The 22,534-nt window shown below is 42.9% G+C and overlaps 1 protein-coding gene across 1 annotated transcript; it reads left to right on the plus strand.

Moving 5' to 3' along the window:
- The first annotated feature begins 1,456 nt into the window (after positions 1–1,456).
- On the plus strand, positions 1,457–22,312 carry ADPRHL1 (ADP-ribosylhydrolase like 1). The gene is made up of 7 exons (XM_050333254.1): positions 1,457–1,670; positions 5,486–5,650; positions 11,350–11,475; positions 14,063–14,203; positions 17,217–17,344; positions 20,916–21,048; positions 22,155–22,312. The coding sequence occupies exons 1-7, from the start codon at positions 1,457–1,459 to the stop codon at positions 22,310–22,312; spliced, it is 1,065 nt and encodes a 354-aa protein (XP_050189211.1).
- The last annotated feature ends 222 nt before the right edge of the window (positions 22,313–22,534 follow it).

Consider the following 22,534-nt stretch of genomic DNA (forward strand, 5'->3'; position numbering starts at 1 on the left):
GGGTGAGGGGCTGGCATCCTCACTGTTTGTGGCAAGCCAGCTCTAGAGCAGGCTGGCTATGGCCCCGCTGTAGGAAATTTGGCTCTGCGTATTCTCTAGTTCCTACATGATGCCCCTGGTATTCTAAGGCATAATTGCCTTTTTTTCTTTTTTTCTTTTTCAGGGCAGAGATGTTGTTTTCTAGCAGTGAAAACACTCTCAGTGTCCTTTTCTTAATACTCAGCTCTTGTGTTAACCAAGTCCCCATTTCTAAAACAAGTGTGTACTAACAGAGGCTACTTTCACCATTTGGGCACTTTATTTCCTATAATGTGGAACAGGCATAGCAGTGCTTCTCTGTGTCCCAAAACTGCATTACGTACAGTGATATTTCTTCACATGTCGGTAACTCAGACTATGATTAACTGCTTATTGCTTTGGGTGCTAGGAGGACACATGCTTTACACTGCTGGCCTTTTCCATCTAAATAGCAATCATTATTGGTCTCTGAAAAAGATCAAAGAAAAGCAAAGACCTTTTCCCAGGTATCCTTTATCAAAAGTACAGTCAAGTCAATCAAAGCTTTCTGTTTATTTACCTAATGTTATATTTACATTTGTATTTCTGTCTGTAAAGTAGTAGTAATGTTTGAGTCTTTAGGAGTTGCTTACACTCACAGGATGCCATTTAAATACATCTTTCAAAATAGTTTCCTTCCATAGTCCAAGTGTGGGCTGCATCTGAGCTCGGCTTTAGGAAAAAGTCACTCTTTGCCAGGGAGTAAGGCATGAAATTGAAGTTGGTGTTTTGGTCAATGTTTATCCAGGGGTGCAGTAAATTAGCAGAACATGCTTGTACTAGGTGGAACAGAATAAGAAAGCTGTTAACAAAATATCACCATAGAGCACAATTAGAAATGGGAGAGGTCATCTGCATTTGACTAGATTTCTTACTGCTTAATCCATCATTCTAGTGTGTACAGATTCTGAAAAAATTGCTTTTATAACAGGCTTTCCTTCTGACTGGTCCCTGAGAGGGAGGTTGACTTCAGCATATAAGAAATGGGCAGGAGAAAAAATACTAATTTACAGGTTATTGAATAAATAAGCACCCCTGTGGAGGCATCTGTTTTTCTGGGTGTAGAGTTACTTGTGCTGGGTAGGGCTAAGGATCTCCTGGCTTGCTTTATGCTGGGTTGCAGAATTGAGGCTTTTGCAGGTCTGCTCTTATAGTTTCATTAAACAAAGCCCCTGCAAAATCCCTGGGTTATGAAATATTTCCTCTCCGTCAGGTCCCAGACAAGAGATGGCATCTGCAGAGCCAGAAAAGGAAGTCCTTGCCTTATAGAGAGCGCTCTTGGTGTGACACAATGGTTGATATAAAGTGTCAGGGGAGCTGAGTCGAAGGCAAAGGAACAAAGGAAGATCAAGATTCGGTGGCTGTCTTGGGCAGAAGGAAAGTGGGAAGTGTCTCAGGGATGGATAAATTTAAGGCTGCGCTCGTGCTGGCTGGGGTAGGGGATGCTCTCGGTTATCGCAATTTCTCCAGAGAAAACAATGCCTTAGGTGCAAAAATCCAGCAGGAGCTGAAGGAAATTGGAGGGCTTGAGAACCTGGTGCTCTCTTCCGACAAGTGGCCAGTAAGTGACAACACGCTCATGCACATGGCTACAGCTGAGGCTGTCATCACAGGTAGGTACGACGGGACTAGCGAGCACAGTCTGGAGAAGAACAGAACTGTCAAGGTGCTGCATTTCTTAGAATAAGCCTGATTGCTGGGGGAGTCATGAGAAATCATGTCAGAAATGCTGCTTATGTGAATGATAATGTGCATTAGTTTGGCTCCTCCATGAGCACAATCCTGTGACCATCACACAAACTGGTAAGTCTTGATTTCTGTAGTGGAGGTGCTCTCCCTTTATTTTCTCTGAGTATATACAGTTAGTTAAAGCTTAAAGACTAAAATACCACATGTGCAGCATAACAAAAATAATTGCTAAGTGTATTTTCTGTATGCTGGAATACATCAGGGAATAATATAGCTACTAGAGATTTATCTGTAAAAGATAAGAACTCTTCTAAGTGCATTTTTAACATGTTTGTGTCCAGAACTACAGGTTGGATAGAGTTACCGTAGTACTGCTCTCAGGCTAAAAGCACTAGCGCTGTCTCCTTTCTGCTGCCCCTTAGACAAAGGATTGTACCAGCAAGGCCAGGAAAAGTATTATTTGCTTTATAAGGACAGTTCCATGTCTTTAGTCCAAAAAGTATTCTAGCATACTATGCTTATAATAAAGTCTGTCAGAATTGTGGAAGTTAGTAAGCTGTGCCTTCTAAAATCCCAATGGTTTGAGAGAGAGCATTTGTTTTTTCTTAAGGTATAGCCTTTTTAAGATATGACAGTATTTATAAGGACTCATTACCCGCCAAACTAGAACTTTCTGAAACTGTCAAGATTTTAGAAAGTACACCAGAAGACAGTGATGTCTCAGCAGCATTTTCCCTCTTCAGAATTAATATTTTTTTTTAATCTCTGTAAAAATATTTCTAATTTCTCTGAAAACTCGTAAGACTGCATAACTCCTAGTAACAGAAGCTCACAATGTTGTTAAGTATTATTCACATCAATGAAATTTCCCTGGTGCTCCTGTTTCACTGCTTTATCTGCCTGCTTCCAATGTGCTCTAAATTTAGTACGTAGAGATCAGTTGAAGAGTGTGTTGGGCCCTTCATACTTGGCTATTAGTTAACCAATGGTTTAAGGGATAGCTAATACACTAAAGATAAGGGCAAGATGTCAGCCCATCAAGAAAAAAGATGACTAGCATATTTCTGAATATAGGGTATGATTAAATACGTATCATATGTTTCTTGCTTATTGAACTCTCTAAAACCATAACTTCTGTGTAATCAAGCCATTTAGACTAACAGTAAAATAATAAATAACTTAATTAAATATAGCAGGAGGACTGTGGCTCTAAAGAAAAAAAGTTTCAGCTATAATTTCCATTGGCTGTGCTTATCCTACGCTCTCATTTCTTTGACCTGATCAAGCATTTTAAAAAGGTGTTTTCATGGTCTGGAGAGAAAACAGCAAGATGGAGTAGGGAATTCTATTCATTTCACAGTAACAGCGAACAGGAGAAAATGAGTCTTTCTCTCTGTGTCCCACAAGGAAAACAAGAACCACTCCTGCCTGCAGCAGTGTCTCCTCCTGGCAGGGGGGATACAAAAAGGCTCCTGCTCGTGTCCCAGCCTGTGTGCCAAATCAACCACGACAACAGAGCGAAGCTAAAGAAGGTGAATGTGGGTCTGTGAGGCTGAAAGCAGCTGCCACCAGCCCTGGAGACCTGCATTCCTCATGCAGTGGGGAGTCAGCCCTCACTGCTATGGAGACTGAGATTTTAAAGAATATACTGGGTGTCTGGAACATTACCAACGAAAAAAAAAAAAGGCCATAAAAATATTTCTGTCCCTCGCTGCCCTGCTCCATGCACATCCTGTTTGCCTGGCTGGCTGCCTGCTGGCCACTGCATCCCCTGGCTGCATAGCTGCAGCCAATTGCAGGATGCTTGCAGGCTGGGACCAACATGCCCAGGGTTTAGGCTCACCATGTTATCCCATTATTAGGGCACTCCCCTCAGGGGATCCCAGCCTGTGGCAGCAGCCAATCATGGGGTGGTTGCTTGTGTTAAGACAAAGGTAGTTCTCACCTGGAGAGGGGATTTTGGCCAGCACCTTGCTGACTGCAAGGAGGACATCCCAGAAGTGTCATGGCCAGAAACGGCTGGGACTGTGGATGCTGCTGCAGACTGAGCTGGTGATCCCTAAATCCACCATGTGCACAGACTGAAAGGCTGATCTAACAGTGAAGGATAAACAAAACATTCACTTCCAGCAGGAATCTGTCCCATAAGGGAGGAACAAGAACAGCATCATCAAATCCAGGGGAACTATCTCTGCAGCAAGGAAAGTCTTTTCCTCTCTGACTTAGACATGGGTTATAAAAAAATCATTAATTTCTAAAGAAAGGACCTGTCCGATTGACAGCTGAGACAGCAGCCTCCAGGTGTGGAAACCATGGTGGGCTTGAGCAGCCCAGAGGTGCTGGACTACAGGGAGAATGGCTCTGGGGACAAGGTTTCTGTAGGAACCGCCAGGCAGTAAATCGTGCTCCTGGCTCCCATCTGGATAAACTGCGACACATGACTCCTAAATCTGGAAAGAGCTGGCAGCTTGAAAGTGTCTTGTTTCTTTAGGATTGTATGTGGGACAGCCAGTGTAACTGGTAGGGTATTACTTTATGTGAAAGGAGGGGAATCTTTGTTCTTCCCTGTATCTTCTTTATTTGACTGTCTGCATAACTGGTAACTTCAGAGTGTCTCTGGCTTCTGGGATTCCAAACTTTCTCTTAACTTAAACTGCTTCTGTGGATTTCAAGAATTCACCATCTCTGACAAAATAAAGATATTTTTAGAGCTTCCCCTGCTGTATTATTCAATCTGTGCATCAAAGAGAGTATTAAATGGAGTTTCTCTAAGTACACAGATAATACAAAAGTGGATAAATCCCTTGTTCCCACTGACTACACAGCTGTAATAGATGGTAGTGGAAGGTTTTCTTCGACAAGAGCTAAAGGCAGGACTCTTCAAGCCCAACAATACACAACACCAGCCAAGAGAAGCAACTATACTGAAGAAACAGTATATGTTTAACAGTGTATGTTCCTCCCTAGGCAAAACTGTAGGGCTTGGAAAAATAATCTATTAACAGATATTATTAGTAAACTTATTACAGAGAGAAATTTATCTGCTGGAAATGCTACAGACTTTAGGGATTTACTACTTTTACTGATCTTTATAACATCTTTTATAAAAGCTCACTGTTCTTGATACTGTACTGAACTAAGATCTTGGCATCCCTGCATGAAAGACCTACAAATTTTAAACAAAATACCTTTAAAATATATATTAAAAAAAGAAGGTCACTAATTTGTTTTTGTGTTGAGTTATACATACCCCTTAAAGTAATTCTGTAATGTGGTAATTTAAAAAAAAAAAAAAAGGGGTTCATTTTTAGATTTGATTCACACCTGCAAAGGCAGGGGCCGAGCCAGGCACAGCTGGCTTCTCCCAGTCCCCATGGCAGCCATGCTCTCACCTGACAGCTGGACACCTCTGTAATGACTTCACACCACAGAGCTTAAATATGGGCCCTGAGCAGCTACTGTTGATTAACAGAATGCCTTCACATTTCCAGTTGAAGGAAGTAAAAGTAGAAAGGTACTGAGGGAAAGATGAGAACTGAGAGTTAAGATCATTCTCCCTCCAGCCCACTCCCATGGTGTGTAAGAATGTGTTGATGGTGGCACCAGAAATATGACTTGGTGTATTGGAAGTGGAAACAGAAATATTTCTTAAATGTATAGTGAGCTTACTTGCATGTTTTCCATGGTCTCTTACTCTTCTGCCTTAACACAGCAACCTTCTCTTCCCTCCCCTGAGCAGATTACTGGTGTTTAGAAGACCTGTACCGGGAGCTGGTAAAACGGTACGTGGATGCTCTTGACAAACTCTCGGGCAGGCGGCCAGACCCCGCCACCATCGAAGGCTGCAGGGAATTAAAACCAGACAACTACCTTCTCGCCTGGCACACGCCGTTCAATGAAAAGGGTACGGTACCGCTTTCCTTTTATAGGTCCTGGCTAGAATAATGCATGCTCTCAGTGTTTGTGGCTATATGGAAATTGTTTCCTTTTCCCCCCTGACATCAAAGGCCACTACCCCTGAAACGTTTCCATGTTTGCCTGAGGATGGCAAGAGATCTGCCAAGAATTCCTTCTGTAGGGCACCGTGTCCTCTCTTAAACGAACCCCTCCCTCTTTAACATCTATTTAAAGAGACTTTGTCCTTGGCTCTGTGCCTCAGGGTCCAGATCTTTGTCCTTGAGTTTAATAGTTATTTTAAGAAATATTTTCTGCCGTTTTTCATTTAAACATTTGTAGACTTGGATTTTCAGTGATACCAGATCTGAAACAAAATGCCGAGCCTGTAAATTGCTCTAAGCACCAACATGTTTACTGGAAGGAAAGCAGAGACTTTTCTCCAGTTGGATGCCCCTGCTAACAACTATCACTGTTTTGTTGATAATCCCTAAGACTCCTAACCTGGTCTACCTACCCCTGACCCTCTCTTTCTCTCTCTTTATGATAATTTACTTTTACAACGAATAAAATTTCCACTTCAAGTTAAATAACAAGTATGCACAACACATATGCATCCAGTGCAATTAATCTTGAAAGCCTGTAGAGACACCACACCAACAGAGGATGTAGACCCAGGCAGCCATGAAACAATGGCAGCTCACCAGGATGTTGTGCTGTGTTGGTGTGACACTCTGCCACTGTGGTACATAGCGGCCTCGCTCAACAGAACTGCACATTGATGCAACACCGAGGCAAAGATCCGGTGGCACAACGCCATGGCTATTTCTGTGTCTCTGCAGTCAGTTTTCTCTGACACAAAAAGCATTTCTCACTCGTCCCCCGCTCCTCACAACAGCTGCTGGGAAGCAAAATGGGTGTATTCTGCCCACCCTGCTACCGACTGGTCGGATTTGAGAAAGTGCCCCTTTGGGAGTTGTCACATGTTTTCTGATTGCCAGTGGATAAAATTTGGTCAAAATAATTGTGGGAGTTGCACCTGGCCCCAAGTAGCTCTCAACATTGCTCATAAGCAGTTGAGTATGGCTGTTCCCTGACCCATTGCTGTATTGGAGCTACATCCCTTCTTTTAGCCTTCTTCCTCCACAGCTGTCCGTGATGAATTATCTGATTTTGGGGGTACTCTGGGCTAGAAGGATCTAAAATTAATTCCTGCCTTGAGACCTGAGAGCTAAAGACCTCCTTCTCCACCTGGTCTGATAAATAAGCATCCTGCATCCTGAACATCTCAAGAAGTCTTTTTTTTCACCCTGAGAGCAAAAGAACCAGTGACTGAGTGGGAGATGTTCTGTCTACTATGGGACCTGGTGCTGTTATGGACATAATTAACTTTTAATCAAATTTTCACAAAATTCTTCTTGAGGCAAAACCATGCCACAGGCATTGAATGCCCAGCAGTCAGATTATATTTTGGATGAGCTGGAACCAAAAGGCTAATTTGCTGTGGTCATTCTATCTTATCTTGCTTCTAGCAATAATTTATGTGCCAGCCTTCATGGACCAGTGAAATCTTAGCTTAGGTAATTTTGCATTGCTTATATGATGCTTCTCTGCTCAAATTCTTGCAGAAGTTGTCAGCAAACTGAATTCCTAAGTCAAACTGCCCGGTGTGTCTCTTTGCCACCTCATGTCACGCTCATTGCCACATTGGTTGCAGAGGTACCTGGGTTATGTTAGAGGCTGCTGAGATTCCTGTGACCACCTGAAGACCTGCCCAAGACTGTCTAATACCTTCCATTTTATGAGCTTGTTTATAATTTACAACAAATAGCCGGTCAAATAGCTTGAACCTGAAGCCTAACAGATTCACCTGTATCGTGAATTTCAGGCTGAGGCCTTTGTTTGTAGCTGCTGGGCTTCCAAGAAGCACTTGGGAACAGTGCCCTTTTGCTGTTGGCACAGGCAGAGGAGCATGAGGGAAAAGTGTGAGTTAAATGCAGAAAGTTGAGGGGGAGAAAATGAAGAGAAAAAGCTGCAGATGCACAGGAGATAAAGGTACCAGGTTCTAAGTTCTCATGCAGAATGGTCTGTAGTCACAAAAAACACATTGTCTTCAGGGCTTAGCAGCCATTACCCTAATCTTTGTTATTCTACAGATGTAGAGTGAAGAAAAGCACAGTGAAGTATTACATACTAAAAGAGAATAATATAGTGCATCAATGAAAATGAATTAATAAGAGGTGTCAGCACATCTTTTGTGACCTCTATTGTTCAACATGTCCACAAACTGTCTGGAAATGCAAGTGCATAGCAGGTCAACAAAGTCAAAGACAACACGATGCAGAGTTGTAAAAGATGCTCAGTGATGCACAACTGTGTGGCACAGCAGCAGAACCAAATACAATGCAGATAAGTGAGAAGTCATACATGGGAGAGTGGGAAATCCTAATTTAATATACATAGATGCAGGTTTTATTCAGATACCACTCAGGGAAGGGATCATGGAGCTATAATAGTTCTACAAGAACATCATTTCAGTGCTGCGTAAGAGCCAGAAAACAATTAGACTATTAGAAATGACCATGAAAGGAACAGACAACAAAACACAAAATATGTTTGCACCACTGTATAAATCCATATCCACTGTTTCTTGATTATTGTATATGATCTGACCCCTCCCTTCTGCCACAAGGATGAAAGACAACTAGAAAGGATATGAGGAAAGATGGTTGGATTGGTAAAAAAACTGCTTCCAAGGGCTGTGATGTCTGAGACATTATGGTAGAGAGCTGTAAAGTCATAAATAACTGGAAACATGAACAGGAAAAACAAAAACCTCACTGTCTCCTCCAGGACAGCATCTAGGGACTTCAAGTGAAACTAGGAAGCCATGAGCTCGAAGCAAGCCAAAGGAAGGACTTCTTCACACAACACCTAATTAGGCTGCATAACTATTTTCCAATGCCAATTTGCAGATGCTACAGTTCACATGAGTTCAAAAAAGAGCTGTTCAACCAAGGGAAATCCTTCAAGGGTTATTAAGCAGAAAGATGAATAGCCAGCTGCCTGGATCAGGGAGACAAATTGTCAGCAGCTTAGTTAGTACAAGGGGTAATAGTACTTTTCTTTTACTCTTTCTTGAGTATCCTCTTCATCGGCCACTGTCAGACATGGTAAGTTGGGTTGACCTTTAGTCTGATCATGGAGGACAGTCCTTATGTTCTTACACGTGTCTCTCCTGTTGCTTGGACTAGTCTCAGTGTCCCTTTGATTCAAATGGTAGATGCTGAGACACGGGAGCTGAGAGCTGCTAATCACCTGAAGCCCTGTCCGGCTTTACTGTTACTTCATGTGACCGAATTTTTTGTTACTGAGTTTGCTTGTCTAATTCTGCAGAAGGTTTTAATGTAACTTCGTAGACTAGAGAAACACAATGAAGTTGCAAAGACAAGCTACTTCAGACCAGCAGGCAGATCCACTTTGTAGTACATCCTCCACTTTGGATACACAGAGAGATGTTATTTAATTAGCAGCTTTGTGTAGCACAACCCCCTTTCTTGAATAAACATAATGGATTCTGTCATTTGTAGGATTTGGGTTTGCATAGTGAAGAAGACTCTCATTTGCTGCTGTATGGCAGTGGATGATTTAATTAAGGGTTTGGTCTTGCAGTCAGGAGAAGATATTTTCTCCCAGTTAAGACAACTGGTACCCTGGAAGACTGGATTTCTTTCTGGACTTTTCCTTGAGGTTCTGTGTGATCTATGGGATAGACAGACAGTTTTATCTGCTCCTGGCTCCTTAATAACCAGATACTACAGCTGCAGCATATGTGAGAAGCAACAAACACACCATTTGCAGGACAAGTATCCAGCTTTTTCACCAGGAGCAGTGGCCAAAGGTGTTCTGGAGAGGGTCCCAGAAAGGCTTGAAAGGGTAGCAGGGATAAGGAATCAGGCTCTGAGCCTGCAGAGAATAAGATGGTATTCTGAAAAGCCTTTCATGTCACCTTTATCAGATGTTTGGCCTTTTTTTGAAGAGTTACTGCAGACAGAATTTGCACATTAGACTCTGAGGAGGAAGAGCTTTCTTCAGCTAACCTAAATAGATCACCTAGCCAGGGTGCTCACTCAAGAGAGCTGCTCTGAGGGGAGAAGAGCTCTTTTCTTAAGAGGGAAATTCAGATATTGCACCTGGAAATGCCAGTGGGTGGCTTATGTTAGCTTGGCTCAGGCTTCAGTTTGACTTGAAGTAGATCTTCCTGCCACCTCCACTACGACACTTGGATCACACTCACAATCTTAGGGCACTGGAACTGAAGACACTTGGGATAAAAGTAAATGGCAAGCAGTGTTCCAAGAGAGGCCCTGATGCTTTGCACCCGCAGCAGGCACAGCCCATGGGAGCAGCTGAGGGCTCTTCTCCAGAAAAGAGACTGAAAGCCCTGACCCTGGTTCCTTGGCACCTGCTGCTTCAATTCACTCTGGCATTGTACACACCAATGGACATACAGTCTTTCTCCATGCTGCCTATCTGGGAAACATAGGGAGACTGTGCTCCTAATGCAGGTTCCACATAGGCTAAAATTAGGTGGCATAAATATTCCCCTTATCTTCCAGGGACCAAGTGGAGAAATGCTGGTTGCTCTCAGCTATTCCCAAGGTCACTGGGAAGTGTGACTGAGCAAAGACAGTGCTGAAAAATGCCAAGTACTTTGAAAAGTTGAAGCCTAACCATCTCAGAATGGGTGCCTGCAATGAGTTAATGCTTTTTTGGGCATTGGCTCACCAGCTGCAAAGACGAGATAATCACCTCACTGGTGCCTTGTGAAGATAAGCTCATTAAAACTTCTGTGGGATCCTGATATTACTGTGATAAGTACTGCAGAGAAACTCATTAGTAAATATAACTCTCCGTTCAATTAAGCATTTAAAAGGTGAACACCTGGGATCATGCACTCAGTGCTGAGAATTAAAAGAAATTCTGAATTAGTTATTCGATAAATAAATTCTGTGCTGCACGAGGCAGACATTCCCAAAACTAAACTCAGTAAGTGCAGGCTGTAGTATAGCGAGTGTGCACACAAGCACTAATTTCAGGTCACATGGGAAACTTCAGTTCTAACACTGTCTAACTTTGTAGGATTTGGCTCTGTAGTCTTTAGTTTCTTTTTGGACACATTATTTTTGTACGTAGCAGAAACTGGTGAGGCTCTCTAGGAGGAAATATGCATGAAAATTATAATATGAACTGTGATGCTCCTATAAAGTGTTTTAATCATGTGCTTACAGCTACTAAAATAAGGGTGTAGGAAAAACGTATCTGTTTCTCAAACTTCTGTTTCTAGTGCTGAAACCTGGAGCAAGCAAAACAGCAGTGTCAGTGAAGAATGGGTAGAGATGAGATGAGGGTTTGAATCAAACAAGTGCTGTGACCAAGAGAGCACACTGCTTTCTGAACCCACTATGCTCTTTGTAGCACTTGAGAATATTGGAATTTACCTGTAAAACCTGAATGACTGTGTAGGAGCAAAATTCCTCACAAGAAAATTTCAAAACTTGTAACTCATTTTGCATGGCAATTTCCCGTTCCCTGAGTTCCTTTTACACATATGAGTTGAATTAATAAAGTGTGCTTGTTTCACATTTTATCAACATATTGTGTAACATCTGCCTCTTTTAAGTGCTTGGCATTATTTTTTTACTTTAGGTTCTGGATTTGGAGCATCCACAAAAGCCATGTGTTTAGGAATGCGATACTGGAAGCCGGAAAGGCTGGAATCCCTTATTGAAGTGAGCATTGAATGTGGACGAATGACTCATAACCATCCCACAGGTATTATCTAATGACCTGTCAGCACCCTGACATCCCTGAGGTGGCTTTTCAATTCTGCAGGGACTAATGTGGCTCCTGTGAATTCACCTGGTTAAACTGTTTCTGCTTTGCAAACTGCAATGCCTCAGTTTGAATTTTGCTTGCATAATATAAGATGTACGTATTACTTATATAGGCTTATATATTTGCTTGTATATTATGCAGAGAGCATTCGCAGGCATAGTTGTTTTCTCTCCTGAAATCCAAGTAACTAAACACAACCTGCCTTGCCCAAAGCATATTCATGTTACTTGCCCTGATTGAATTTTAGGATTCATGTATATCTAGATGGCTCACTGTTATCGTGCAAGTTTATGGTTCAGGGGATAATAACATTTTTCTCTTGGCAGGTTTTGTCATATCCAATCACTGTAGGTAAATGTAGGAAGCCAAAAAAAATCTAACTCCACGTATTTTAAGATACAATCTGAAACATTTTCTCAACAAAACATAAATAAGTAGATTTAATGTTGTTTTGAATATTCAGGTCTGTCATTTTGATAATTTTATGCTATGTAAGCATGTATTCATTTTGTCTGTTTTAGAGAGCAATAAATAAAACCATAATGAATAGTGACATGTTCAACACGCTCCGTGCTATGAAGCAGTCAGAAAAGCCATCAGGATGGCATAAAATTAAAGGAAAAAGATTCAAAACAAATGAGAAAATATCATTTGGCTGGTGTGTAAAGTCCACGGTGTATTAGCAGCAGTAAGGCTGCTTGCAGTCTGGGTCTCTCACCTCAGAAAGGGCTTATAAGACCCAGAAAAAGGCAGCATAGAGGATTCAAGTGATCAGGAACCTTCCATACAAGGAGAAATTATATCCAGAAGGACTCTTCAGCTGGGAAAAGTGGGGAGGCAGGGAGGAGAGCAGTGGAAGGGCCACCATGTACCTCACTACCACCCTGAAAGGTGCCAATGAAATGTCAGTTGTGATCATCATAACTCAAAGACTGAGAAAACCCAACTGACGTGTCAGTCAGGACTGAAACAAGCAAACAAAGGAAAGACTTCCCCATGTTGTGCATAGTCAGCACTCGGACCTCAGTGCTACAGGCAGCTGCAAGGTCTACAGACATGCCTGGGTTCAAAGGGGGCCAGGCCAAGTGGAGGAGAAGAGCTGCCACTGTCAAAAGCAATCAAGCTGTATAATTAAAATTGTCCCTAAGCTAGCCTAGGAGCTCTGGGGAATGGAGAAGCCAAACCAATTTAGGCTCACTCTGTACTGCCATTACTTGCAGAGCCAGAAACCTTGGCCAGGGCTTACTTTCTTCCCCAGTGAGGGACAGCAGGCTATGTGAGGGCTGACATGACTAGGATGAGCAAGGCAGCAGCAGCAGGGGGACAGGCAGCCTTGGGAGTGGGCAGGAGGAGACTGCCAGCCCCCTGAAAACCTTCAGGACACACTCCAGTCTCTACCACCCTCTGCACTGACTTATTCCACTGCCCCCTGCTAGTCCTTTGATTCACCCTCTAAACCCTCTGCTGCCACCCTAATGGCGAATATGGCACTCAAGGGTCTTTGTGGCATCTGAGCTAGATGATGTCTTTCCAAGACCCTTTGAGCTGGCTCTACCTGGGCTTTTAATCTTTATGAAAGCACCTATTGGATTCTATTTAGATGTGTCTTGAGCCTGACCTAGTATTGCAGGTCTTCTGGCAGAGAGAATTGGTAATAATCTCATCTGGACTTGTAACCTCCTAAAAGAATGTGTTTTTACCTTCAGTGAAACACACAAAGTTCATGCTTACCTCTATGCATGAGTGAATGCTTTTGGACCCATACCCCTGGAGAAGCACACACATCAACACTTTGCTCACCTGGGATTTATTTAAATGACTGAGTTGTTTTCTTGAACTTCTTTGGCATGCTGCACTGGGTTGGTTTTGTTGCCTTTAACAGAATGTCAAGAGTACAAGCAAATATGAGAAATGAGCCCCTCTGTTTCTGATGTCATGGAAGTGTTGCATGCCCATCAACAGTTACAACTGTTGTAATATTTACAATATTACAATATTTGTAACCAAAGTAGAAGACTTAACTAAGGAGGCAGACAGTATGTCTTTTTTGGACAATTGCTTCTTTTCTCTAAGGGGACATGGGCTTGTCCCCTTAGAGTAAAATGAGCCAGAAATAGTGTTAGATCTAATAACCACTGCTCTTAGGCTGGATCTTTCTGTAAGCAAGATGATATAGCTTGTAATTGTATCACTTTGTGCAAGTCAATTATTTCATGTGACTTCAATTAGATTTTCAGCATCACATTGGTAGGAGATGTTTATTTTTGACCCCTACCTCAATTTGTCACGTTACACCACAGAGAACACAAGCTCCCTTCTGTATAAGATAAGTCATAAACCAGCAGTCACCACTGATCTCGACGTGCCACGGGTCAGACTGCAAACAGGCGGAGATCAGTTATGTACATTCACCAGTCTACCTGACAACCATGAGGCATTCCACTGATGATTTTATGAGGAACAAGGTAAGGATGGTACCAGCCCAGACTGCACATTAGTAATCCTTGTTATTTGTGAATTCCAGGTTTTCTAGGGTCCCTATGCACAGCTCTCTTTGTGGCATACGCAATACAAGGGAAACCGCTTGTGCAGTGGGGAAGAGAGATGATGAAGGTTGTGCCGATGGCTGAAGAATACTGCAAGAAGACCATTCGTCACATGGCAGGTAAGGAGTCTGAATCAAAAAAGATTATTTTCTCAAAACTGTGTTTAGCTAGGAAGGCACTGAAGAAACATCACTCCCTAGTCTTTCCATCTTGCTGCTTTCCCCTTCTGCTCTCTCCCCAGGTTGTCCTGCTTTCTCTGCTCACAGAAGTAAGCCCTTCATAGGTGGTGCCACCTTCTTCTGCCTGGTATATTGGTGGCAAAAATACAAAGAGAAATAGCAATGACAATGCCCTACTGCCCAGTTTTGTTTTCAGGAAGTCTTCTGAAATTGCTGGGTGGGGGGAGGAAGGTGATTATATTCAGCAGGTAATGAGGCAAACTGACTGCTGACATATGAATTATTCATATCCCTTCTATCAATGAGTTCAGTCCAATATTTTCCATAAGAAAAACCACTGACTCTCCTCATCTTGCCAGAAAAATTTCACCTACAGATGCCTCCTGACCAAGAGTTAGCGTTTGACCTCAAATTCAGATTTTACTTGTTTCTTTTCTGACAAATATTTAAGACACAGCCTGTTGTATCCTTGTTTTAAAACAGCTGAGTGTCACATAACTACTGAATTTGATATTACTACTTTATTTTTGCTACTAATGCATGTGGACTCTGGGGCTAAGGTATTTGAGTCCACTCTTACCCCAGAGTGATGTGTTTGAAACAGTGAGACTTGCCATGAACAGACGAGTATCATTACATTGAAACACTGAAGAAAGATATTAAGGGACAGCTGTTGAGAAAGATTGAATTCAATAGAAATCTTTACTCAAGATCACTCAGAAAGTAAAATTTACCCATGAAGGAAAGCTGTTGCTTTATAGTCTGAAAGGAGCACCAGGAAGCCTTCCTGAAACACCCTGCATTTTCATCTGTGCCTCATTGCACACCAGGATTTTTTTAGCAGAGACCTATGAGGAGCAGGTGCAGGATTAATGTGAGTGAGTGTCTCTCTGAGTGGCTTTGCAGCAGGCCCCTGTCACTCCACCCAAGCAGGACCCCTTGGCGTGGAGGTATGCGTGTTGGACTCCTGAGGCTAGTGCCTGTATTGTTGAGCTTCGTCCTATTTTGGTATCAGGAGAAGTGTCCTGCATTAATGTTAAGCTCCTTGGCTGGTGAGATGTGCTGCAAAGAAATCCTGCCAAACACAGTCCTCCAGTTTTAGAAAATGCTATTTTAGCTGTATTACCCCCAAGGATAACAAACACTGTGTTTGTTACCCATGTCACAGAGAGTTCGACTCAACACCCCTCTCTGATATCCAATTGCGATTACTTGCCAGATAGTTCCATGGACCTGAGTGTGACCGTCATGTTGTCTTGGCTCAAGGGATGGTGCAAAGCCTTGCTAGGGTTAATGGCATGGGATTTCTGACCATGCTACAGGTCCACACAGCCAAAATCTCCTGCAACTGCTCAATACCTCTGTTTCTGAGCCTGTGGGACAATCACACTTCCTTGCTTATTAAACATAGAAAACATTCACTTTTGAGGCATTTATGGTTGTGGGGGAAATGGTGGGGCAGGGGGGGAAGGAAAAGGGAAAAAAACCTGTCAGGTCACCCGCATTTCTAAAACCAGCTCTAATGAGCTGCTAGAGTGGGTGTCGATAGTTTACTTCAACTAACAACATTTGCTTTGTTTTCGTCTAGATGCTCTCCTTGGCCTGATGGCTCTGAGTGCACTTTTGCTCTGTTTTTCTAAACACCTCCCCTTTCTTAGAGCTGGTGAATGATTTCCTTGTCATCAGGCCAGACTGGGTCATGTACTCAGAAAAAGGGCAGCTGGGCATTCCCAGGAGTATCAAGCACATGGCTGAAGGCTCATCACTGTCTGGGGCTGGGGCACTGGCAACCTTCTGAAAGTATCAGGTCTACAGAGCTGCTTAGATTTTTTTTTATAAAAAACCCTACTTTAAATGTCATAATTACCAAAGAGGGTCACCTGTATGGCATTTTAGGAAAAGAAGCAAAATCAGATGACATCCTTCAGAGGAATGGTTTGGTTGTGTGTATGTTCCTCAGCCACTTGCAGCACACCACTGAGTGGCCAAGCAGGAGAGAGGGAAAAAGCGGGAATGCTTGATTTTATTTTACATCAATAGTCTCATACCGAATTGCTAGTTTGCCTTTTCATACTTAGCATTCCAGTCCATCTCATGTTTTCTAACTCCTTACTCTCATCAGTTTGCCAAGCAGAGTTTCCTACAAGCCTCAGTTTTGAAGGCAGGTGCATGTTATGTGCTTGACAGCTCAGTGTGACTGAATTAGGAGCCTTTTTAAGCCTTTATAAAAAGGGTGAACCAGAGCACTGGCTTGCAAATAAACTAAATTTAATAAGATTATTTATACACGGAATGTTAAGCATGATTAGAGATCACTTCCTAAAGTGACAGAAAAAACGGAGAAAGACATTATTAAAAAAGGCTTATTCCTGTGAGCACAGATAGCAGATGTGTGTGTTATTTATTTGTTTACTACATTTGATATGCATTATAATATATGCAAATGGAAAATCTGGCCTTTCCTTACTGCCTTTTCGTGAAAGATCACACAAGAAATATTGTGAAAATAGAACAGGAATACTGGAGAATTTATTTTATTTATTAAAAACTGATAACTGAGGTAGGTGGCAATTTGTATTTAGGGCATGGAAGCATTTTTAGATATTCTTTAATCATAATAAAGGAACAAAAACCTTTGCACAGAGTTGATTTTTTTCTCTCTTATCTTTTCCTTGGAGTGCTCTTCAGTAAATTCTCTTAAAATTTCATCTTGATATATCTTAATGTAATTTTAATATACCATTAAAATAACAAAAAATTCTGAAAGTATTTTCTTAATTCACATCCTCTGTTTCCAAGTAGATGTCCCACTCCATGTTAAAATGAATACTTAGTACATATGCAGAACTCTATTGTAAAATACTTGGGTTTTCATGTCAGTCAATACTTTATTAATGTAGAACTGAAAATGTTATAGAGATATACTGCATCATTAAATTTCTTTTGCCTTCAGAATATCAGGAGCACTGGTTTTACTTCGAAGCCAAGTGGCAGTTTTATTTGGAGGAGAGACAAATCAATGAGGAAAATCAGAATCAACCTGTCTTTCCAGACAACTATGACGCAGAGGAGAGAGAAAAGGTAATTGCAACTTCCAAAAGCTCTTGGGAAGACTCTGAGGTGTTTTAACAGAGACACACCCTATTTTTCAACTGATTCCAGTGCCAGAGTAGTCAGAAAGCTTTTATTTTTTTCCTGAAATTTCAAGAAAGAAAAACAACTCCTATCTTAACGTAATAAATAAATCATTTTTAAAAAGCAGTTGCCACCAGTCTTGAGGTTGCTGCAAACAGAGAGGCAAAGTCAATGATCTGGTGCCCAGAGCATGTACAAAACATAAGCTATGGCTATCTGAGGGTGGAAAAAGTAAATGTCTTGCCTGGGGCTCTCATTAAAGCCTTATGGAACTGTGCCCAAAGCCCCACAGAAATCCCCCCAGGTATGAGAAGCTGCATTTGGTTATGTCTAGTGGAGAGTGTCGCTGCCCATGGCAGGGGGAATGGAACTCAGTGGTCTTTAAGGCCCCTTCCAATCCAAAGCATTCTATCATTTTGTGGTGCTCTGAGCAGAAGACAGACGTCCTAAGTGATTCTCTGCCAACACAGGCTGTGCCCAAGCGAGTTTTAAGTGTCTTGAGAGATGGTGTTTCCCCATACCCATGAGATACTATTTTATAGTGTACATGATCTTTCCTTTGCCTCATGACTTCTGCTTATACCTTCTTAACTCGAGAGAAATAATGTGTCTTCTTCCCTGGTGTTTACAGCTATCTGATACGTGCTGGCACCTCCCAAAGCTCTCCACTTAGCAGCTAAGCAATAAGTATGTGGTTCTTGTCACCTTTTCCCATAAATCAATCCTTTTTTTCCAGACTATTAAAGCATAATTCTATTCTGAGAAGTCGCTTTGTGTATTTTTAGATCATTATCTATGAAGCAAAATGTGCCAATGGAAGTCAGATTGACTGTGGATAATAAGAAATTGCTCACTCTAAACATAAAGAATTGGATCTCTTCCAGGTTTATTTTACTAATTCAGTGCCATGAATTTGCTACTATTTTTTTTTATTCTTTCCAATACTACTGGAGTCTTAGCAGAGCTTTAGGAGAGATTAAACCAATCATTATTTCACCATTATCATTTCAAGAAAGAACCGCATGAATTCCTAACACAGAAGCAAAATTTACCATCATTTCCCTAGCCCAACTATTTTGGCCTATTGAGCTATTTATTTTGATGAACAAACAAGAAAGGAAAAACGTTGCTTGACCCTCAGACTCCACCGCCAGCTGGAGATCATAGCCTGGCAGAAGTCGAGACACTTCATTTGCGTGTTAATAACTATGGAAGGAATAAATGAGAAGGTAATGCTTCTGCCAGCCTTTTTCCCAGGAGGGGTCTCCAGACAAACTCTCCCCTTGAGTCTGGGAGTATAGCCCCTTGCCTTTACACATTTAATTAATAAAGCACTGACATGTGGCACCACTCTTGCCCACAGGTCACCATATGCATGTTCCTGCTTGGCCAGGTGCACCTTTCTGCAGGCACAATGTCGGAAGTATGCAAAAGTGAAGCCCTCAAACGTAGCTTGGATTGATCTGAGCATGTTGCAAAGACAATGTCCCTTCCTAAAAGAAATCACACCCCAAAATACTCAGCAGAAAAGACCATATTCTGTATAAGCTGGTATACAGCTTAAATTTGGAGATAACAAGAGAAATGAGGATGAAAGATAAATTACTCCTTCTTGAATGTATAAATACAAGATAGGCCAATGTAGAATAAATCATTTTTCAGTGGCTTGCATTTGGAAGATGTTAGGTACTCACTGAATAGGCAGACATTGCTCCACACTTGGGATAAGCTTTGCTTCTGCAAACAAAACACTCTCCTGGTTTGCTTCCTGTCCTGGACTCAATGTGAGCAAAATGAGGGAGGAACAAAACAAAGTCATCCATGCTAATTAGACTCTGAGGACCCTGTTCTCTTAAGGTGGAGCTGATTAAACCAACACTGCGAGAGGACTTAGAGAAGAAGAAAAGGAATAGAAAGGGAGTGCTAGCCAGCAGCAGGTCAGATCCTGAAGGGTGAGAAAGTCAGAGGCAGCTGTAATTACTGGCGGCAGGGGTTGACAGCAAGGAGGAGATGTGTGAATTACCTCCCGGGCTTGGCAGCAGCTCAGTGCCTTCAGCATGAGAGAGTGCATATTGACACCCCATCCAAGTACGAAGTCCTTGCCGGCCCACCCGAGGGAAACTGGGCTGGTGCACAGCACAGGGCAGTACAAAGGTGCTGCAGTTGAAAGGAGAAGGAAAATGTTTGAGAAGTGCTGCCTTGGTGCAGTTAAGTCCCCCCAGGTGAAGTAAGGAGGACAATTATCCCTAGTGTAGAGTCGTTTCAGCAAGACGACATCAGATGTGTGCAGAACATCAGCGACCTGCAGGACTAAATGGAGCGACACTTGAGCTGCCTGGCTGGGCACCCAGAATAGCACCTCCACTCTGAGCCCCCTTGCTTTTGGTAGTATTGCACTGGAGTCAGTGCTGCTCCACCAGTGTCCAAACTGCATCAACAAGGCTGGAAATTTGTGTGTGGGTGAGAACAGCATGAAGGCATAAATACTCTCTGAATTGTAAAAGAAAAAGAAAGCAGCAGAGTGAAGCTGTAGTCCAGCTCTGCCATATTAGAGTGTGTGCAGATAAACCACAACCAAGTATGAAATGGCTGAGGTGAAAGTGAATAGAGAGAAATGCAAACCCTTCACACCTGTTGCAGAAGCCAAGAGCCAGCCAAGCAGCAACAATTGCACTTCACATAATATAACTTAAATTTCTGGAGAAAAAGCTGGCCGTTTCTTAATAGGAAGGTGTTCTTTAATCATAAATTTGTCAGTGTTGAGTTAATTTGGGGATTTGGGGCAGGAAAAATAGAGTTTTGGAGGTACCTCCTCCAGAGACAATCCAATTTTCCTTTGCAAACCTCACTGTGGGTTTGGAGTTCTTTTTCTTCTTTCTTCTTCTGGAGAAGAAATATTTCTTACATTTGCAAATTATTTTCCCTTTTGTTCAACAAATGCTTGTAGAAGAGGAGAAAAAAGGCTTGCAAGAAAAAGACAAAGAAGGGGGCTTGAATGAACATAGTCTGAAATTAAGCCCCTAAAAAATTACTGAATCAGAACTTTTTCACCTCACATGAAAACTTAGCTAATGAAAAGATTTGTAAACGTGCAATAAGAGAAGATGAGAATATTTCCCAGAAGCAGGAAAAGGACTGACAAAGTAAGTCCTTACCAACCTTAATTTTTTAAATGATAAGGAATTTCTAGGATGGGAACCTGAAATCTGTCTTGATCTGCTTTTCGGCATTCTTGGCTTGCTTAAATCAAACCTGCTTCTCTGCCCGCCAAGAACTCTGTGCATTAAGCTGGAGTGCAGGTTTATACCTTCATCTCAGGCATCACCAAGGCTGCGGCTGCCGCTGTACCAGCCCATCCCATGCCACAGGCGGCGGTGCCGGCAGCACAGCTGCCTATGCCCTTTCCCTGCCCCATGGGCTATTCCCACTAAGCAGGGGAGACAGCACCCTGGTGTGGCCAAGCGCCCTGTGCCCCCGTTTCCAGTGCCCTACCCTGACAGTGCTGTCTCTCCCACAGACGTACAGGCGGTGGAGCTCGGAGGGCCGAGGGGGAAGGCGAGGCCACGACGCCCCCATGATCGCGTACGATGCCCTGCTGGGCTGCGGCGGGGACTGGACAGAGCTCTGCAACCGCTCCATGTTCCACGGAGGTGAGGGTCCCCTGTGTCTCCCACTCCCTGCTCCCTCACCAGGGGTGGGATAAAGCACTCCTGGCTGTCAGCTGCCTCCGCTGGCCAATCTGCCTTGTTGTCTGTTACATCCTCACCTCTGGTTTTATCCTCTAAACCCCATCTCTGTGGAGGCAGTTGCCACACAAGCTGTTTATGGCACTTTTCAAATGTTGCTCCATCTGCATCTCATGAGTAGTAAATCCAGTGTGGCTTACTAAAGGACTGACATCTTCTCCTGCCAAAACACAAGCACCTTTGGCAAAGCAATCTTTTAGCTGCATCTAGTAAAACCAAGAAAGGGAGAAAAATAACACAGCAGCCAAGCAAGTGCCAGGCAGGCAAAATCGAGCACTTCTTAGAGGCACACAGGGCAGTACCTTTACAGCTTTACGAGAGATAACTTTCTTGTGCAAGAGATAACTTTCTCACTGTCAGATGCATTTTGTGGGCTTTCAGGAGGGCCAGCATAGCTGGGGGGGGTAGGACCCCAGCCCCCAAACACCTGTTTCCTCCCTGCCTGGTGTGGACCCTTTGCAGGGGCTCTGGGTTGCTCCCCTGCCCCGATGGAGTGTGGGAGCTCACAGTGCCTCACTGCAGAGCATGGCATGCACGGAGCATCAGTGCTACTCACCAAGGCTGGATGTTTTAAAGCATATGCAGCACCATGCTGTGTTGTGAGGAGGGAAGGGACACCCTCCAGTCCAGGACCTTTGTTGTATAGCAGAAACCCCTGCAGCTACTGTTCCCTCCTTTTTTCCTGCCAATGTTTAGCTGCTTGTGACAGCTGCTGTGTTGTGGTAGATTTTCCAGAAAACAAGACAGCTCCTAGCCCAGGAGTGCACACCATAATGGCATCTCCACAAGCTTGCCTTGGCATCACTCTCTTCCCTAGGCATCCTCACCTGTACTGCCAGAGGCAGGACACGTGGTGCTGCCAGCTTTTTGGACTGACCAAACATGTCCCTCCCCCTCCACCCCCCCTACTCCATCACGTGGAGTATTTCCTTCTCTGTGCACCACAGTATTTTAGTTGTATATGTGAAGGTGACACCAAGAGACCCTTGCAATTGTGCTTAAACCTGCAGGAGAGAGCGCGGCTACTGGGTCCATCGCTGGCTGCCTGTATGGCCTGGTTTATGGCCTGAGCAAGGTCCCCAAAGGCTTGTACCAGGACATGGAACAAAGGGAGAGGCTGGAGTACTTGGGCGAGAATCTTTACCGACTATCCATGGAGGAAAAGTAAAGCGGCTTCTGCCATTTTCTCTTTCTATAAAGACTTTCTATATCAAACCCTGTAGGTAACTGACTGACATTCATAGTGAAGTAATTAGCCAAGAGTTAGTCTGAAGGGCTCTGTGCACATCACGTGTAAGTGAAAATACCTGAATTATTAGACTGATTAGAATTATTAGACTGATTGGATATGTATGGTATTTGTGGGTTTTTTACAGATGTAGGGATTTCT

Source organism: Myiozetetes cayanensis, unplaced genomic scaffold (assembly GCF_022539395.1).
Source record: "Myiozetetes cayanensis isolate MyiCay16 unplaced genomic scaffold, myiCay2020 scf5-8, whole genome shotgun sequence".
Classification (NCBI taxonomy): Eukaryota; Metazoa; Chordata; class Aves; order Passeriformes; family Tyrannidae; genus Myiozetetes; species Myiozetetes cayanensis.

Excerpts from the sequence above, each read along its gene's own strand:
- ADPRHL1 (XM_050333254.1), top strand. The coding sequence starts at position 1,457 with ATGGATAAATTTAAGGCTGCGCTCGTGCTGGCTGGGGTAGGGGATGCT. Across the intron at positions 5,651-11,349 it reads CACGCCGTTCAATGAAAAGG|GTTCTGGATTTGGAGCATCC; the intron begins GTACGGTACCGC and ends TTTTTACTTTAG. Across the intron at positions 14,204-17,216 it reads GACCATTCGTCACATGGCAG|AATATCAGGAGCACTGGTTT; the intron begins GTAAGGAGTCTG and ends TTTTGCCTTCAG.